The sequence below is a fragment of the Phyllosticta capitalensis genome (assembly GCF_038381095.1).
Source record: "Phyllosticta capitalensis strain CBS 128856 chromosome Unknown BKA78scaffold_9, whole genome shotgun sequence".
Lineage (NCBI taxonomy): Eukaryota > Fungi > Ascomycota > Dothideomycetes > Botryosphaeriales > Phyllostictaceae > Phyllosticta > Phyllosticta capitalensis.
This window is the reverse complement of record NW_027117447.1, coordinates 1,164,839-1,181,406: the sequence shown is the minus strand read 5'-3', so window position 1 is coordinate 1,181,406 and position 16,568 is coordinate 1,164,839. Positions and strand designations below refer to the sequence as shown.

At 55.0% G+C, this 16,568-nt stretch overlaps 5 protein-coding genes across 5 annotated transcripts; 1 reads left to right on the top strand and 4 right to left on the bottom strand.

Annotated features, from left to right (window-relative positions):
- Positions 1–1,333: 1,333 nt before the first annotated feature.
- On the top strand, positions 1,334–4,029 carry BKA78DRAFT_338177 (glycoside hydrolase superfamily; the record flags this gene model as incomplete). The annotated part of the gene is made up of 4 exons (XM_066890262.1): positions 1,334–1,430; positions 1,525–2,015; positions 2,067–3,527; positions 3,589–4,029. 4 exons carry the CDS (start codon positions 1,334–1,336, stop codon positions 3,901–3,903), a joined length of 2,364 nt encoding a protein of 787 aa, XP_066741290.1. The 3' UTR covers positions 3,904–4,029.
- Positions 4,030–4,410: 381 nt separating this feature from the next.
- On the bottom strand, positions 4,411–7,247 carry BKA78DRAFT_338176 (urea active transporter). The gene is made up of 5 exons (XM_066890261.1): positions 6,973–7,247; positions 6,888–6,923; positions 6,280–6,733; positions 4,757–6,146; positions 4,411–4,735 (listed from the first exon to the last, which is right to left on the bottom strand). Exons 1-5 carry the CDS (start codon positions 7,056–7,058, stop codon positions 4,602–4,604), a joined length of 2,100 nt encoding a protein of 699 aa, XP_066741289.1. The 5' UTR covers positions 7,059–7,247; the 3' UTR covers positions 4,411–4,601.
- Positions 7,248–8,417: 1,170 nt separating this feature from the next.
- Positions 8,418–9,374, bottom strand: BKA78DRAFT_298360 (uncharacterized protein; the record flags this gene model as incomplete). The annotated part of the gene is made up of 1 exon (XM_066886900.1): positions 8,418–9,374. The coding sequence occupies one exon, from the start codon at positions 9,372–9,374 to the stop codon at positions 8,418–8,420; it is 957 nt and encodes a 318-aa protein (XP_066741288.1).
- Positions 9,375–11,532: 2,158 nt separating this feature from the next.
- On the bottom strand, positions 11,533–13,461 carry BKA78DRAFT_255959 (putative flavin-containing monooxygenase; the record flags this gene model as incomplete). Its single annotated transcript, XM_066885040.1, has 1 exon — positions 11,533–13,461. One exon carries the CDS (start codon positions 13,459–13,461, stop codon positions 11,533–11,535), a length of 1,929 nt encoding a protein of 642 aa, XP_066741287.1.
- An 800-nt stretch (positions 13,462–14,261) lies between these two features.
- BKA78DRAFT_255626 (Ribokinase-like protein) lies at positions 14,262–15,470 on the bottom strand (the record flags this gene model as incomplete). The annotated part of the gene is made up of 4 exons (XM_066885013.1): positions 14,262–14,540; positions 14,626–14,829; positions 14,886–14,927; positions 14,991–15,470. The coding sequence occupies 4 exons, from the start codon at positions 15,468–15,470 to the stop codon at positions 14,262–14,264; spliced, it is 1,005 nt and encodes a 334-aa protein (XP_066741286.1).
- Positions 15,471–16,568: the final 1,098 nt, after the last annotated feature.

Genomic DNA, 16,568 nt, shown 5'->3' with positions numbered 1-16,568 from the left:
TGCTCGTTGCCTGCGCTCAGATCTGTGGTTCCTAGATAAGGAGAAGTACCAAAGCTACCATGCCTCGAGCCCATATGCCATTCGTGGCGAGCACGATGTGTCTTTGAAATGCGATTCTTTGCCTGTGTGACCGTCAAGCCAGTCGGAAATGACCGCGCTATGACGAAGGAACAGCAGTCTGGTAGGCATCTGGGCCAGGGGTGCGGTTTCTGGAGTTTGCGGGGTGCCATGTGTCTCACGCTGCACGAACGCACGTTGTGATGGACTTCCTGCATACAGCACATGGCCCGGGCAATTTATTTGGCATCGGCGCGGCTGTCAACGGGTCTAGGCGCTCTCCGTCTTTTACGCTGCGCGTTATTTTCCTGCCGTCCTACGCATTTGACAGCTCCTCAGCTGACAGAATTAAAAGATCTTGGGGAAGATGGACGAGCGAACAAGGCCTAGTAGCAAAAGTCATGGCACACATAGGAGCTTGACCACAAGAAAGCACCAAAGTAGAAGCGGCCGTAGAGCAGCAGAAAGTTTCTATATTAAAAGGTACGCACATAGGGAGCATTCAAGCGCCTTACGCACTTGATATTAGAATTTACCAAGTCCTTTGCGTTGAGTTACAGGGAGCAGTCGTAGTTACGTGTGCCACGACTTTTGCTACCAGGCCTCAGAAGCACATGAAGCAGTAGCCGAGCTATGCCCGCTTCGGCAAGCGCGAGATCCCCGATTGCCAGACTGAGCATAAAATACCCCAAGGAAGCAATTCACGATGCGACGTCAGATTTCAAGACCGACGACAACATTTTAAGGATAGCCAAGCTTTTTCAACACAGAGTCAGTGGAGCAAAGCACAGCCCGTTGGATGTCGTAAACTGCCTATTCAGGCTGGTGAGCCGGTGACGAGAAGCGCAGCAAAAGAAAAACTCCGAGCTCCGAGGCTGCTGTGGGGCCACACTACTGGCAGCGTTCTATCCAACCACTTTGTAGCCGCGCGCCGCGCTGGACACCTCAAGGACGGCTTTCGTGGACCATGACGACGCGTAACTCTTGTGCGCTTTTGTTGGCATTGTCGGGCCTCCTGGACTAATCAAAACCTAGCCTTGGGATGTCGGCCATATTCGCGGACGATCCTGGGGTTACGACAGCCACCCTATCTCAGAAACGTGGTCCCTAGGACGGCCTGTGCGATGATGGCGACGCTCTACATCAAAAATGTCTTGGGCATTTTTTGGTATACATAGTTGACAGATCCCCCTGTCCCCTCTGCCTTTTTGCACAACCAGTCCTTTCGTTTCGTCGATCCTCTGTACATTCTTTTTGGGTCTCCTATTTTTTCATCATGAAAGCCGCGGCCGCTTTCAGCCTTGCTTCGCTGTTGTACGGCGCAAGCGCGGCATCAAACACTACCAGCGCGGCTCTCTTGTCGTCTGGACACGGTACGACCCTTTCACAGTCGAATTCTTCAAGTCCTTCTCGTCGCTGATGTTCCTCTAGTCAAGCTCGGCGAGTTTGCTGAAGCTTACGCGAAAGCTAAAGCCTTTGTCGCTGGTTTGACCAATGCTGAAAAGGTTTCCATCATCACTGGCAGCGATGTAGACTCGTCCAACGGCTCCTCGTGGACGGCGCTTGCCAACAAGGACGGCTTTGCTGGAATCAACTACCAATACTATGTCTCGGGATTCCCCATGGGCAACGCCCTGGCTATGACCTGGGACAAAGACTACTTCGACGCCGAGGCCTATGCTTCGGGTCGTGAGTTTTACCTCATGGGCTACAACCTCATCAACGGTCCTGAGGCTGGGCCTCTGGGTCGCACTCCTTGGGGCGGTCGTCAGGCGGAAGCCTTCTCCCCTGACCCCTATCTCAGCGGTGTCGCTTTGGCCAAAACCATTAGTGGAATGAACAGAGCTGGAGTCATTGCAGGCGGAAGGCACTACTTGCTTAACGAACAGGAGACGAACAGAACCACTGGCACGTCGGACACGACTTCCGCAGTGTACTCGTCGAATGCCGATGAAAAGGTTTGCACATGGCAACCCCTTTTTTTCCGGGAGGGACACTGACAACTGCAGACTATTCACGAACTCTACCTCTGGCCATTCCAAGACGCCGTCCAGGCCGGCATGGCTGCCGTCATGTGTGCCATGTCCCATGTGAACAATACCGGCTCGTGCGAAAACAGCCACATCGTTAGCGAGCTGCTCAAGGAGGAGCTCGGATTTCCCGGAATGGTCTTCCCCGACGTCAACTCGCAATCGACTTCGTACGGCTCGGCCAACGCTGGTTTGGACTATGGATCAAGCTCTCTCTGGACCGCGGATATTCTGAACGCCGGAATCAGCAATGGCTCCTTCACCCAGGCCCGTCTCGACGACATGGCGATCCGCAACGTCATTGGATACTACTTCGTCGGCCTCGACGACGGCAAGCAGCCCGACGAAGCTGGCTCGACCGACTACCGCGACGTCCGCTCCAACCACTCTGCCCTCATCCGCGAGGTCAGCGCGGCGTCTCTGGTCCTCTTGAAAAACGACGTCACCAACGGCGGCGGTCTCCCCCTGAACCGCCCCAGGACCATCAGCGTCTTTGGTGCTCACGCTGGCCCTGCCATGGCCGGCCCCAACCAGGCCTTTAGCGTTCAGGGATCGAGCGGACCGACCTACCAGGGCCATCTGGCATCGGGAAGTGGAAGTGGCCAACTCTCCTTCTCCTACCTCATGACCCCCTTCCAATCCCTCACGACTCGGGCCGCTGCTGATGGCAGCATGATTCGCTGGATTCTGAACGACACTTACACTGACTCGTCTTCCTCTTCTGGCGGTGGCATGGGCTCTCCCCCCACCACTGGTGGCAACGGTCCCAGCGGCTCGAGCAACTCCAGCTCGAGCTCCAACAGCACGGCTGGTGGTCCTGGTGGCTCCACGGGAGGCGGCGGAGGCGGTAACGCTCTCTCCAACCTTGGCCAAGGCACAGCTGTCACACCATCCATCACCAACTACGCCGAGGACTCGGAAGTCTGCCTGGTCTTCCTGAACTCGTTTGCGGGCGAAGGTGCCGACCGCGAGGAGCTCTATAACACCGACCAGGACACGCTTGTCAAGTCGGTCGCCTCCGAGTGCAACAACACTGTTGTCGTTATCAACACTGTCGGTCCGCGCCTTGTTGATGCCTGGGTTGAGCTTGAGAACGTCACCGCTGTCCTCTACGGCGGCATGCTCGGCCAAGAGAGTGGCAACGCCATCGCCGACGTCCTGTACGGCGACGTCAACCCCAGCGGCAAGTTGATCAACACCATTGCCAAGAACGAGAGCGACTACCCGGTCAAGATTTGCTACACGGCCCAGTGCGACTTTGACGAGGGCGTCTACATTGACTACCGCCACTTTGACCGCTACAACGTCACGCCCCGCTACCCCTTCGGTCACGGTCTGTCATACACGACGTTTGAGTACGGCGATGTGACGGCGAAGAAGACGAACGAGAAGGCCCTGAGCGCCACGTACCCCAGCGGCCCCATGGCCGTCGGCGGCAAGGTCAGTACACTTCCCCTTTCCATTCCAAGTCCGCACCAACTAACCTACGTGCCACCCACAGACCGACCTCTTCGAGACCGTCATCACCATCACAACGACCCTCACCAACAGCGGCTCGCGCTCCGGCGCCGAAGTCGCCCAACTCTACGTCTCGTACCCCGACGCCGCCGCGCAGCCGATCCGCCAGCTCCGCGGCTTCGAGAAGGTGCCGCTCGAAGCGGGCGCCAAGGAGACCGTCTCCTTTGCCGTGCGCCGCAAGGATATCAGCTACTGGGACGCCGAGGCCAAGGAGTGGGCGCTGGCCACGGGAACGTACACGTTTGCCGTCGGCAGCTCCTCGAGGGATCTCAGGGGCAGCGTCGAGGTCCAGATTTGAGTGTTGAGTTGAGCTTTGCTTTTTTTCTTCGTGGATATTTTGGGGTCTTGTTAGATGGTTAGATGGGTGGCTTTTTTCGTGATTCGATTCAGCGGTCTTGCTTGCGGCGGCGATACCAAAATTTTGAATTTTGATTGTTCGTGTGTTGGATGATATTCGAAATAAGTGATTCTTGCTTCTGCCAGTGCTCTCCAGATTTACTTCGCACTTCTTCATTGGACCAGGATTATGTGATCCTTGGTTTGGAATTAATTGGACAGGCGATGCTGGTCGGATTTGGAGACGAAGGTTTGGGAGACGTGGGGCACGATGGGTGATGAAAGAAATTACGAATCCAAGATTCTTCGTCACCAAGTCAGAACACGTAGAGACATGGAGTGCTCAAGCACTTACTGCTTTGAATATAGAGAGAATTTTCTCTCTTGGTGGATAGTCACAAGGAGCATTCAAGCGCTTACGTCTAAGTGCGCGACGACTTGAAGCCGAGCTTGAGTTGAATTTCTTTCATCACCTCCTGTGGGGGCATGAAGATGGGAGTCTAAGCGTTTTTGAGCACCCGGGGACCAAGACTTTCTACACTCTATACCTCATAGTTTTGGCTAAAATTTGGAGATTTGTTCGATAGACACTTGCTTTTGGATGTTCATTACCCCCTGATGCTCGCTTACTATGCTGCTCCCAACGGGAACAACACGCCCCTACCTGACCTCCTTTTCAGTCTCGGTCTCCTTGCCCTTCTCATGCTGCTCCGGTGGCGTGGTCTCACCGCTCCCCTTAACCGCAGCGCCCTCAACAACCACCTCGCCCTGCTTCGCCCTGGCCATCTCCCTCACTTCCCTCACGCCAGCCCCACGCCCCACAACATCCTTCCAAATCAAGCGCACCGTCCTCGCCATGGTCGCGCGGCCCTCCCACAGCGGATACAGGCCGACGCAAAACATGCTGCAGAAGAGCCACAGGATGCCGACGACGACCCAGCCCGTGAAGAAGCGCTTACTGAACACGTAGCCACTTCCGTACATGGGCATGGGCCACAGGACGAGGAACGAGAGCGCCAGCACGACGGTGAGGCCGCGCGCGATGCGGCTGGCGCGCTGCAGCTGGGCGGCCTCGGCGCGCGCCTCGAGCTCCGAGTTGCGCGTGCCGCCGGGAACGAGCTCGAGGTCGACGTGCGCGGACACGGCAAGGTCTGCGTCGTCGGCTTTGCGAATCGCCTTCATGCTGAGCCAGTCGTAGCGCTGCGGGCCGCCGAGGCCGGGCATGTAGGTAAGTAGCGGGATGAAGATGGCGGGTGAGAGTAGCGCGACGACGTTTCCAGCCAGCATCGGGTCGTTGGCGCCGGTCGTGTCGACGGTGAGGGTGCCGGATTTCTTCTGCGCCGTGACGAGCCAGGCGATGAGGGAGGCAGCTAGGCCGAGGATGGGGGAGAGCGTGGCCGCGATGCGCGATTGGTGTGACCAGAGCAGCGTGAGGGAGGCTGGCAGCACGGCTGACGAGATAATAACTCCCATGAGAAGGTACAAATATCCCATGCTGATGCCAGCGTAGTAGAGCCCCGTCGAGAAGGCGGCCATGGCCAGTGCGAAGAAGACGACCATGCAATGTGACATGTAGATGAGCTGTTTGCCGCTGGCGCGCGGGTTGATGTATGTTTGGTACAGGTCGTAGGTCCAGATGCTGGAGACAGCTATCAGTTCGGCGGACATGGCACTAGTGACGGCCATGAAGATGAGGAGCAGCACTGCTGCAGCGCCGGAGCTTCCCAAGAGCGCAACGGCAGCTTCGGGGAGCACGAGCCCGGCCGAGACATTGGCGGCAGACATGCGGTTTGGGTATGTTGGGAATACGGGGTTGTTTTCGAGGGCAAGTGCCGCAAGGCCCATTGTCGTCGCAGCGAGCCAGGGAATGGCAAACCATGAGAGTCCACCCATGATGTAGCCCGGAAGCGCGTGGATGGGGCTGGCAGCAATGGCTTTATTGTAGTAACCGTTATCCATGAAGACCGTCCCGAAGTTTCCCACGATGTTAATAATAAAGAATATGACGCCCTCCTTGGATCTCATGGTGAGGTAGCTGCCTTCAGCGTTTCCCGCTACCGGATGACGCTGAGCGGCTTCAACCAAGAGGTCGTAGACTTTGCCGGGACTGCCAAGTAGCGCGCTGTTCGCATAGGTCGTGAATGCAAAAAGGAAGATGATGACCAAAATCACCACTGTGTGTGCATAGTCTGTGAGGAAGGTAGCCTGGGATATGTTAACGCGCATTCATGAAGATTGGCTGGAGACATCGTCCGGTTTTCACTATCTCTTAAAAGTGCATCCCGAGGACTCCTTGGGACCACAACTTGACGATTGATCTCGAGACGAGGAGGCTTACCTTTATCCCGCCGAACATTGTGTATAAAACGACACCAATCGGCAGCAAGAAACAAGCAGCCACGGTATGCATGCCGGTAAGAGCAGTGACCACAGCAGAGCCACCAGTCAAGAGCATAGCAGTGACAAGAGTGTTTGCCAAGAGCCCGAAAACCATAAATACAACGTGCGTGACTGCTCCGTACCTAGCCCGAATGACTTCGAGGAACGTGTGGGCATTCGGTGCTCGGCGCTTCAATTCAATCGCAAGTGTCGCAAAAAGGATGATTTGGACCGTGGCTCCCGAGGCATACCAGAAGGGTCCTGAGACGCCATATTTGTAGGCAACTCCGGAGGATTGTAGGAGTGTCGCTGCCCATGTCCAGGAGGATACGACAGCGGATGACACTAGGCCTGACTTGACGGTACGCCCAGCTGTGCTGAACATTTCGCTCGTTTGGAGCTCATAGTTGTATCTGTGCTTGTTAGTTTGATTCCTCGCAGTTTAACATAAGATTTGTGGATTTTCGAGACTTCTACGTCCTCAGAGAAAGCAATAGAGATCCGCGCCCACGGTGAGAGGGACTGCAATTTCTATATCATGTTTCTCAAATCCTGTTGGCAATTTACCTTTTAAGCACAAATGTCGTCAACATCATGGCGAATCTGCCATAGTCAGCACATGAGCATTTTAGCAGTCATGTCCCACACTTACGCAAACAAAAATCCCAGCCCAATGATGACTCCATATCCAGTCGCCTTGCTGAGCGGCGCCACGCCAGACTCGAGTGACAATGCCATCTTCTCGTCTAGCAGCTGAGAGCGGAGGAAGCTGGTTGCTGCGAAAAATCAAGCTTGACCCAAGAGCTCTAGAGGCTAGGCAAGGAATAGCTTATGTAGTCCTACGCAGCACACCCACGCACCTTCCGAGGCGCGCGCGACTGGCACTGATAAAGAATGGCGACATGGATGGGTAGGGATGAGTTGTATAGCTTACTCATTCATCCAACAACATCAATGTAAAGCAGAAATTCTCCAACTGGTGGTTGCGGCCGGCGGCAGCCCGGCGGCGGAGAGCTTCCAGTCGCAGTATAGCTGGGGATCGTCATGCTTGTCGGAAGTAAGCTCTGGGGATACCGGTGTGCAGACCGCCGATGCTTGGTTAGAGATTCTCCTCGGCGAGCAAATTATTCTCCAGTCATTGATGCCGCGCACCAGAGATAAGGCGAGGGCATCTTTGGTCTAGCGTGGCGTCGGGGTCTTCACAAGAGAGCGATAAGAGAAGGCGAGTCCTGGAGTCGTTAGTCAAGGGAATGTGATTGGCTTGCCAGTCACGCCAGTTCAGCTTTGCCGCGGCAACCACTTTCGGACTGCTGTCCACAACACCACCCTCTCCATCAACCGGACATCTCGATTGGAAACAAGACCGTCGCTTTGCTCCATGGCTTTCTATGCATCTTGCAAACTTTACTTGGCATCCGACAAAAGTCTATTGCCAGCTCTCGACTGACAGCGACAGCACGCAATTCCATCCATCGAGTCATCGAACCAGCACATGCGCGGAAGACCCGGGGCATTCAAAACTCACGATCTCCACCACAAAAAGCACAGGAAAGAAGTCTTCGAGGTGGAAACTGACGTCGCTATCTCTCAAGATGATTTCCCTTTAGTGGCGGAGCCCCCATGCAGAGCAGAGCCTCATGTCCGGAACAAGGCTCCAAGTAAGGCTTATGAACGTTGTGAACCAGGCCACCATCTAGTCCTGCATGCTGATGTCCACCACGGTAATGCTTGATCAAGGGCGAATGCCGATGACAATGACGGTACCAGTACCGCCTTTTTCAGCCATTGCGGCCTCATATCGACCGACTTTTGAGGGCTTCACTCCATGGATTTCATAAGTCTCTCAGAGGCTGCAGTGTTGCACAGAGATTGCTCTTTGATTTTGCCAGCATCACTAGGGACGGCCCAAATTTCTTCAAGAAGTTCCGTACATGAAACGAAGCCGAAGGAGAACCTGCAACACAAAAGAATCCGTCAAAATTCGCCTTCGCCATCCTTCAAATCTGCTGGAATCTTCTTGTCTACTCAAACAAGATCGCGAGAGAAATCGAATATTCGGAAAATATTAACACGAAGAATACCAGTAAAATACTTTGATCATCGTTGACCAGCAGCATCTGGAAATGTAACACATGCTCGAACAGTCTCGAAGTTGCAGTGCAGTTTCCGTCGAACGCGTCCAACTAGAGGAGAAATCGGGTCGACAAAATCATGCTCGGGATCTGGCGATGAGGGCGTTTGTCTGCAAAAGCGCTGTTCGAAACTGTCCACCAAGTTCCGGATTTTCGACAACTCCAGATGAATCAAATTTGCCTCCATGATCTGGGCATCTTGGTAATCGAACTGGTAAGAGCCCAAAGACAGTCTGACTTGCGTGGAAGCAGCAAGATGATGCGAGCGGGAGGTGGCTGCGAGCTTGCTTTCGTACATGCCAACCAGGTGCAGCAAAAGTGCTGAGAAGACAAGAGCGAGCTGAAGATCCTCCTTGTGGTTCGTCGCACTGCAGTTGATGGAAGAAGTGCAGACAGCCATGACAGCCTTGCTGCTCGTGAGGAAAGTGTCGAAAGGAAGGCCCGCCAGTCGCAAGTCGGTTGCGGAAAGCTCAGCCAGCTTTTTGGTGATGACCTGCTCACACTGGCAAGTCGACGCGGTCGGCGAAGGTCTGAAGGAGGCAAAAGAGAAGCTCGATGTCGTGGAGACAGGTGTGAGGTCGGGACTGTTGAACAGCGGCATGTCGAAATTGACGTTCCAGTCGTCCATGGAGGGCGGTTGTAGAACCATGTCTGCCGCCGAAGGATCGAAATCGACGAAATCATCCAGAGTACTAGCGGGTGTGTTGAGGGCGTTCGATGGAGAGCGGGAATGTTGCTTTCCCAGGCCCCTCTTGCGCTTGACAGAACGGAGCGACACGCTGTAGACGCAGTCGGTGCCGCGCGCCTCACAGCGTCCACACTTGGGTCGGGTCTTGGAGCATTTGACTTTTGCTGAGTTGCATAAATCGCAGGAGCTGCGTAGTTGGGGGCAGGTGGCTCCAGTGACATCGGGGTACGCCATTTTTTTGTCGATACTTTGCTTGATCTTGAATTTGACTGACACTGCATCAGGAATGCTTAGGTATATATACACGCAATGCCAAAAAGGCATCCTACAGTTGCTGTGCGGCTCTTCTCCAAGACTGAAATGTGAGATTTAGTCTTACAGCTTTGCGGAGTATGCGGTGAGAGAGGAGACCTGAACAGCACGCTTGGCTAGGGCTATGCCGGAGTCGCAACAACGTCGTGTTAGTGCTACGTGAAGCACTCTTGCACGTCATTACTGGTGGAAGCTCCAAGCACCTACAGACTTCGCACCAAGGCTCCCCGTTTTCTCCAGGACAAACGATTTCCCAAACCTCTCAATTCCTAGACAAGCGAGATTTCCCTCCATTGGGCTCCAAAAGGCACGACCGCAGCACAGCATTCAACAGGCAGCAGGCTGGGGGCGACACCTACGGTATCTTGCTGCATCATAAGTGTCGTCAAAGAGCCCTGAGCTTCACCTCCCACGCACGTATCCATAGCAGCACAGATATGCGGGGGTACCTCCAGGCGTGTCTCCAGTACCCAACCAATCCCCACCTCCACTTCCCACAGAGAAAGAGCAGGTACAGCGGCAGGGCGCCCTAAATCGAAGCTGTCGGGCAATTTTTACCCTTACGTGAGGTCGCACCTGTACCACAAGCGTATCAGAGCCGTCGACCGCTTTCCCCGGACCCCACCACGACGCCAAACCAAGCCCAGAGCCGTTATTTTTCACTCCACCCCGACCGTTCACTCGTTCGGGAAGCGTGAACGCAAGCCCACGGATGCTTCCGCGAGATCCAGTAGCCCCTGGAAAAGCCTGGCGTCAGATCTTCTGGAATAATCGGTGAGCGAGTTGCTTCGCACGAGGGATAAAGATCACGTCGAAATCTGACGGCTCCCCAGCCATTGTCGGACTCGGTCTTCCAACAATCCGGTGGCCTCGTCGAACGTGGTTGGTGCCCTCGATTTCTTGGAGTGGAAGTCGTTGCGAGGGTTGCCCAAGGAGGTGACCACGAGCTCCAAGTCACTCATAAGGTCGGACGGCGAAGCAGTAGCAGCTTGAGACGACTGTGCTTTGGATTCGCGGGCCTTCTTACCCCGCCATGTCCTGCAGGGACTGGCTCAGACTCTGCACGTAAAGCGTGGATCGACTTGGCTACCGCCGTCGACGTCACTCTGTGCGACTTTCTTTCTTCGGCACTGCCCCTCAGAATTGCCATAGAAACTTGCAAAAGAAAGCATCACCTGTGGCGAATACGTTCCCCCAGAATCCAGGGGTCGTCCTGTTCTCGTGGAAAGTAGACCGATTGATTCCCTTTCCATCTAATCATTACCAGGCTTGCCCACACCCATAGCCCACCAAGAAGTCTCATCACAAGCACATGTCTCTCCTCAAGTGGCGCAAACCTTCGATCCACCCCCATCGCAGTCAACAAGCATCATCCAACGCGGTGGAGTGATGTATCAGCCATGTTGTACTGGGGCACGAGGTTCAGCAAATTGCTCGCATGGGCAGGGCTGGATGGCTTGCGCCCTCGTCCAAACGCTACTGATGCCGAGCTCAGAGCTGGACACCGGAATTGACCTAGTGAATTGGTTTCCTGCAGCTTTGTCATTGCTTATGGATCGCGGCTGCTGCGGATATGGACGCTTCTGGGATGTTGGCATGCGCAACGTCTTGGGATCGCATGTATGTCTGGCTCGTTTGAGAAGCCTGCGTCTACTGCAAGGCTGAAAGGAGCTGCAAAACGAAAGAAGGACTCTCAAGAAACAGCACCGTCGGTTTATCGACGATTTCTTTCTCGAAACTCTGCAGCTTTGTAGTACGGCATTACATCATTTCCAAGCGGTGACTGACACTTGGTGCGCACAAGCAGCTCTCAAGAGGTCTACAAACAAGCGAGGCCTGGTAGCAAAAGTTGTGGCACACATAGGAGCTTGACCACGAGAAAGTAATAAAGTAGAAGCAGCTATAGAGTAGTAGAAAGTTTTTATATTTAAAGGTATATATACAAGGAGCATTCAAGCACCTTACGCACTTGATATTAGAATTTACCAAGTCCTTTGTATTGAGTTACAGGGAGTAGTCATAGCTACGTGTGCCACGACTTTTGCTACCAGGCCTCGAAGGAACATACTCTTGTCCAGCCTCAAAGCAACGCCCCACTCCTCGCCACGCCGCCACTCTCGCAGTCAGTCGCCAAGTCTTCGCCATCTACTCCTGGCCTCTTCCAATACGGTTCAAACGGCTTCCCCTCAACCTCTGCCTTGATCTGCAACGCCATGTACCTTGACCAATACCTTGAAAAGCGAATGTCACCACCCATATACCACACATTGCGCTGATTGACATGCGGACGACTAACCCCCCTCAACTCGCCCTCACAATCCACCTTCCAAAACTCATCCAAGCGCCTCGCCGTCTGCGGCCCCACAATAGCGCCAGCAACGTCCTTCATGTTGCCCTCGAAGCCCGTCGCGAGGACGACGACGTCGGCGTCGAGCGTACTGCCGTCTTCGAACTGCAGACCCTTCTCGGTGAAGCTGCTCACCGCGCCCCGCTTAATTTGCACGCTGCCGTCAAATATGAATTTCGACACGCCAACGTCGAGCAGGTGCCCGCCGCCGCGCTCCATCAGGATGCTGATGAGATCGACGACGGGCTCGGCGGCGTAGCCGGCCCTCTCGTACGCCTCGTAGTAGTCCTGCATGCGGCTGGACTGCGCGCACATGCCGACGAGCACCATTTCGCGCGTGATGGGGGCGGGCCCGGATTGCGTGCGCTTGTCGACCTCTTCGACGACGGCGTCGGGCCCGTACATGCGGTCGGCGAGCGCGCGTTGCAGCTCGAGCGGGAGCACCTGCGTCCGCGTGCGCTGCGTCATGGTGATTGCCGAGAGCCCTGCGGCCAACATGTCGAGGGCGACGTCGTGGGCCGTGTTGGCGCTGCCGACGATGACTCCCCGTTTGCCGCGCCACGGCTTTGCGTCCGTGTAGTGCGCCGAGTGCATCACGTCGCCGCCGAAGACGTCACGGTTGGGGATTGATGGCACGTACGGGATCTGGCCTGTCCCGCCGACGGCGAAGACGAGATGGCGCGCTTTGATCTGCTGGATTTGCACGGTGATGGGGGTGCGCGGGGGCGCTGCGCTGCCGCCGTGGTTGTGGTGGAGGTATTTGAGGCGATGAAGCTCAATGGTCCAGGTCGAAGACGCCTCATCCCATGCTGCTCTCTTGACTGATGTGCTGGTCCAGAAGCTGAGGCCGTACCACTCGACAAAGCGCCGGTAGCCTGCGGCCATGTGCGCGCTTGTCAGAAAGTTGGGATCGTCAGGGCCAAAGACACCTTCAAATGGCATCTCGCTCGACCTCTTTCCCGTGTGCAAGCTGAGTGACTTGTACCGCGTCAGCCAATTGCCTCCGATTTCCTCGTTGCGGTCGAGAATGACGCTGGACACGCCGAGTGCTCTCAGCCGGCCGCCGATTGAGAGGCCCGCTGGTCCACCGCCCACAATGGCAACGTCAAAGTACGACTTCCCCGAATCGACGCTGCTTTCTGCTCTTTCTCTGGCACTCTGCTCGGGCGGAAGCCGCGCCATCATGTCGACATTGCCGTAGCCATCAACATGATCCAGCATGGTGACGAGCACCCAAATTCTCCACTCATTCTCTCCTGTCGAGACGAGCCGAATGATCCCAGAGCAGTCGCGTCGCGGATGCTTTCCTTTGGGCAGCGTGAAGGTGAATCTCGCCTCTATCCACGCCGATAGTGGACCCATGCGAAATACATGCGAAGTTCCAGGAACGATGGCAAAACCATGCGGTTTGTGGACTGCTGTCAACTCTTTCCAGGCCAGGTCGATCATCTTTGGCGGAGAAAAAGTACGCAAGTTCCCCGTCAAGGCGAGCAAATCTCGCCATTTGCCATCATCGGTGAAATTGGACGAGCCAATAGAACTGAGGCGCTTGATTGCTGCAGTTGCTACAGCTTCGTGGTCCACGTCGTCTTGGATGTTTGGGGGTGGCAGTTCGACTTTGAATTCGTCCAGAGGGACGGCGACATTTGGCCATGTCGGCATTTGAGGATTGTCTGTCGATACGGCTGCCATCGTGCTAGAGCAGGGACAGGACAAACTTGATGTTGTGAGGTGAACTCAAAACGAGACCCAGGCGGATGCTCGAGCTGAAATACAACAGCTCAAGTCGATCTTTTGAGAATTGGAAGAGATGATCCCAGGAAAGCTCACCCACCTGCTGTCAATTAAGTAGTAGACGAGCTTCTGGCCATTACGGAAATCCTGACATGTCACCAGCTACGAGCCACATAAATCCGGGATGGGGCGTCGCAAGCCAAACCCGTTGCGGGGTTCGGTAAGTGGGAGGGGCAGCCCCAGCCGCGTCATAATTCCCAGAATTGAAAGCATCATAAGGCCGCAGGCGCACGGGAGCATCCGCCGTTGCGCTGGTGTGGTCGCTCCCCTGCATTTGTGAGTGGTGTTGATTGGTTAGGCTGCGGGTATTCTCGCTGGTGTTGCGGGATGCTGTTCCTCGGTTTCCGCAAGCATTGCTCGAATAGGAAAAAGTCGGCGTTTGGGCTTTGACCGCGCCGACAACAGGCGTATGCGCTTGTGATTTTCTTCTTTCTGTAGTCGGTGTCTATTTCTCTGATTAAGCATTTTCTGGGAACTTTGTACGCAGAAGAGCTGCGGTAGTGAGTCTGTCGAATACTCAAGCAAGTCCAACTCCACAGGATGCGATTGGCTCAAGTACTAGCTGGTCCGTCTATTCCTGGGTTGCCCCGGCATTGAAGCAAGTCTCTATATACATGGGTTTTGCAGTCAACTTTGAGACAAAGAATCAAAACACGTCCTTCTTGCACTTACGCATCATCCACCTCGTGCAACCAAGGGATGGCATCCTGCGCGCCATTTTTCTGCACGGTTAGTGCGGCGGCCTTGTTGGCGAAGGCGATGGCAGAGTCGATATCGAAAGGCGTGCCTGTGGCTCTGGAAGCCTTGCTCTTCGCAACTGCTACTGCATACGCACCGACAAAGGTGTCACCGGCAGCAGTGGTGTCAACGACCTTGACCTTCTTCGCAGGGATCAGGCTGCCTGACTGGCTCTGCTCGTGCCTTGCGGCCGTTTGATAGAAAACACCCTTGGAACGTATTTAGTGCCAAGTCCTACGATTCAAAGCCAGAAAAAAGGGGCAAGGAAGGAAATTTGGGGCAAGAAAAACTTACCGCGCCGCCCAGCGTGATGATGACATTTTTCACGCCCTTCTCAATGAATTCGGCTGCAACGGGGCTCAAATCAGACTCCGGGGTGATCTCCTCGGCAGGCTTGCCCGAGAGAAGTGCAGCTTCGGATTCGTTGACAATGAGGTGGTCGAGACCAGCGTAGACATCGTCTGGCAGCGGGACGGCGGGAGCAGGGTTAATGACGACCTTTTAAATCTATAGTTAGCAGACTTGGTCCAAAAGAGCAAGCTAGGGGAAAGTACATCAACGCCCTTTTCCTTTGCGTGTTGCATGTTGAGGAAGACCTGTGTCAATCAGTCAGCTAGTTCCCCCTCGGCATACATTCACCCGAGAAGAAAAGTACTAACAACTTCCAGAGGTGTCTCCAACTGCAACACCAACACGTCCTCATCACCATCCAAAAGCGGCTCACGGGGCACAGAATGGTTGGCACCAGGCACAAACATGATCCTGTTCTCACCCGTTCGCTCCTCGACCGTAATGACAGCAACGCCCGTCTTCTGGCCTTCGAGCCGCCGCACGCGCGTGACGTCGAGACCATCGGCCTCCAGCGCCGCCAGGAATGGCCCGCCAAACGCGTCGTCCTTGCCAATGGCCCCAATCATGCGCACATCAACCTGTGCCGAAGAGCTAGAGGTAGCAGAGGACTTTGAGGGACGCGACAGCCGCGCGCAAGCTACGGCCTGATTGGCGCCTTTGCCGCCATGCCCCGTGTTGAATGACAAGGCCTCGAGCGTCTCGCCTGCGGCAGGTATGCGCGGCGTGCGTGTGACGAGGTCGACATTGAGAGAGCCGAGGATGGCGATGATGGGTTTGGAGGTGTTCATTCTGGCTTGTCCGGCTCGTCTTCGTAGGTTCCAGTCGTGTCGGCGGGGTGGATCTGATTGGTGGTTGGATGACGTCGCTACGGATGACTCAGCTGCCCTCGGCTCGCGGGCATGGGAGGCTTTCACGCGCCGCCGAGATGACCTTCTGAGAGACTTTCTTGTCAGGCTCTGGCTGTCTTGATCATCCTCCCAGTTGTCGATTTGGTTGTCATCCACAGCAGCTTGACTGTTATCTTTGGAAGTGAGCCAGCCTTCGCCGCTCACCATCAGGTTGAGTTCGGTCAACTTGTCCTGGTTCAGCTCTTCCAGAATGGGTAGGAAGTCTCTGGGATGGTGTCCATCCCTAATCCATTTGTCCGAATCCATTTTCACGTCGACAGCATCTTTCTGAGACGGCCATGGATTTTGAGAGCGTGCGCCTTTCCAAGGTCCTATCTTATTGAAGTGCATGCGCTTGAGCGCATAGCAGTTGAGGCTGAGCGCAACGGGCTCCTCGGAGATTCCTTTCCTTGCGACGCAAGCGATGGAATCCAGCGCTTTTTGTGTAAGTCTCTCGTACTTAGAAAGGTTTGAAGTGGGCCAAAACCTGCGCAGGACTAATAAATGGGTGCGCTTGCGCTCATCGACAGATCGGTAGGCCTGCTTGATCCCAGTCCATTGGTCGATGATGCTCTCTCGAACTTCCGCAGTAGCGCTGCCCAAGATTTCGTAGTCTCCCGTCAACTTCTCGAGCACAAGTTTTGAAAGGGCATGCAGCTGCTCTTGTCCTCTTTCAAATCGCTTGGTGTATTCATCCATGACTCGCCCTCGCTCCGTCTTTTCGATGTTTTGCAGCACGCTCCAGAACTCATTCAGATAGGCATCTTCTCCCAGGTCGAGAAGCTCTGCCTGTCGAATTTGAGAGATAAGGTCATCTGGGTCGACGGGAAGTGAAATATGGCCATCTGTACCCCTTGGTCAACGCTGAGGGGAGACTTGGAGAGTGGCTTCTGATCTGATTTTACCTTTTCCGCGGATGCAACGACGCTTGGGGTGTCTCTCGACGGCGTCTTCGTATTCTGAAGCCCAATCTTCGTCCGAGACGTCGGGACTTGGGTT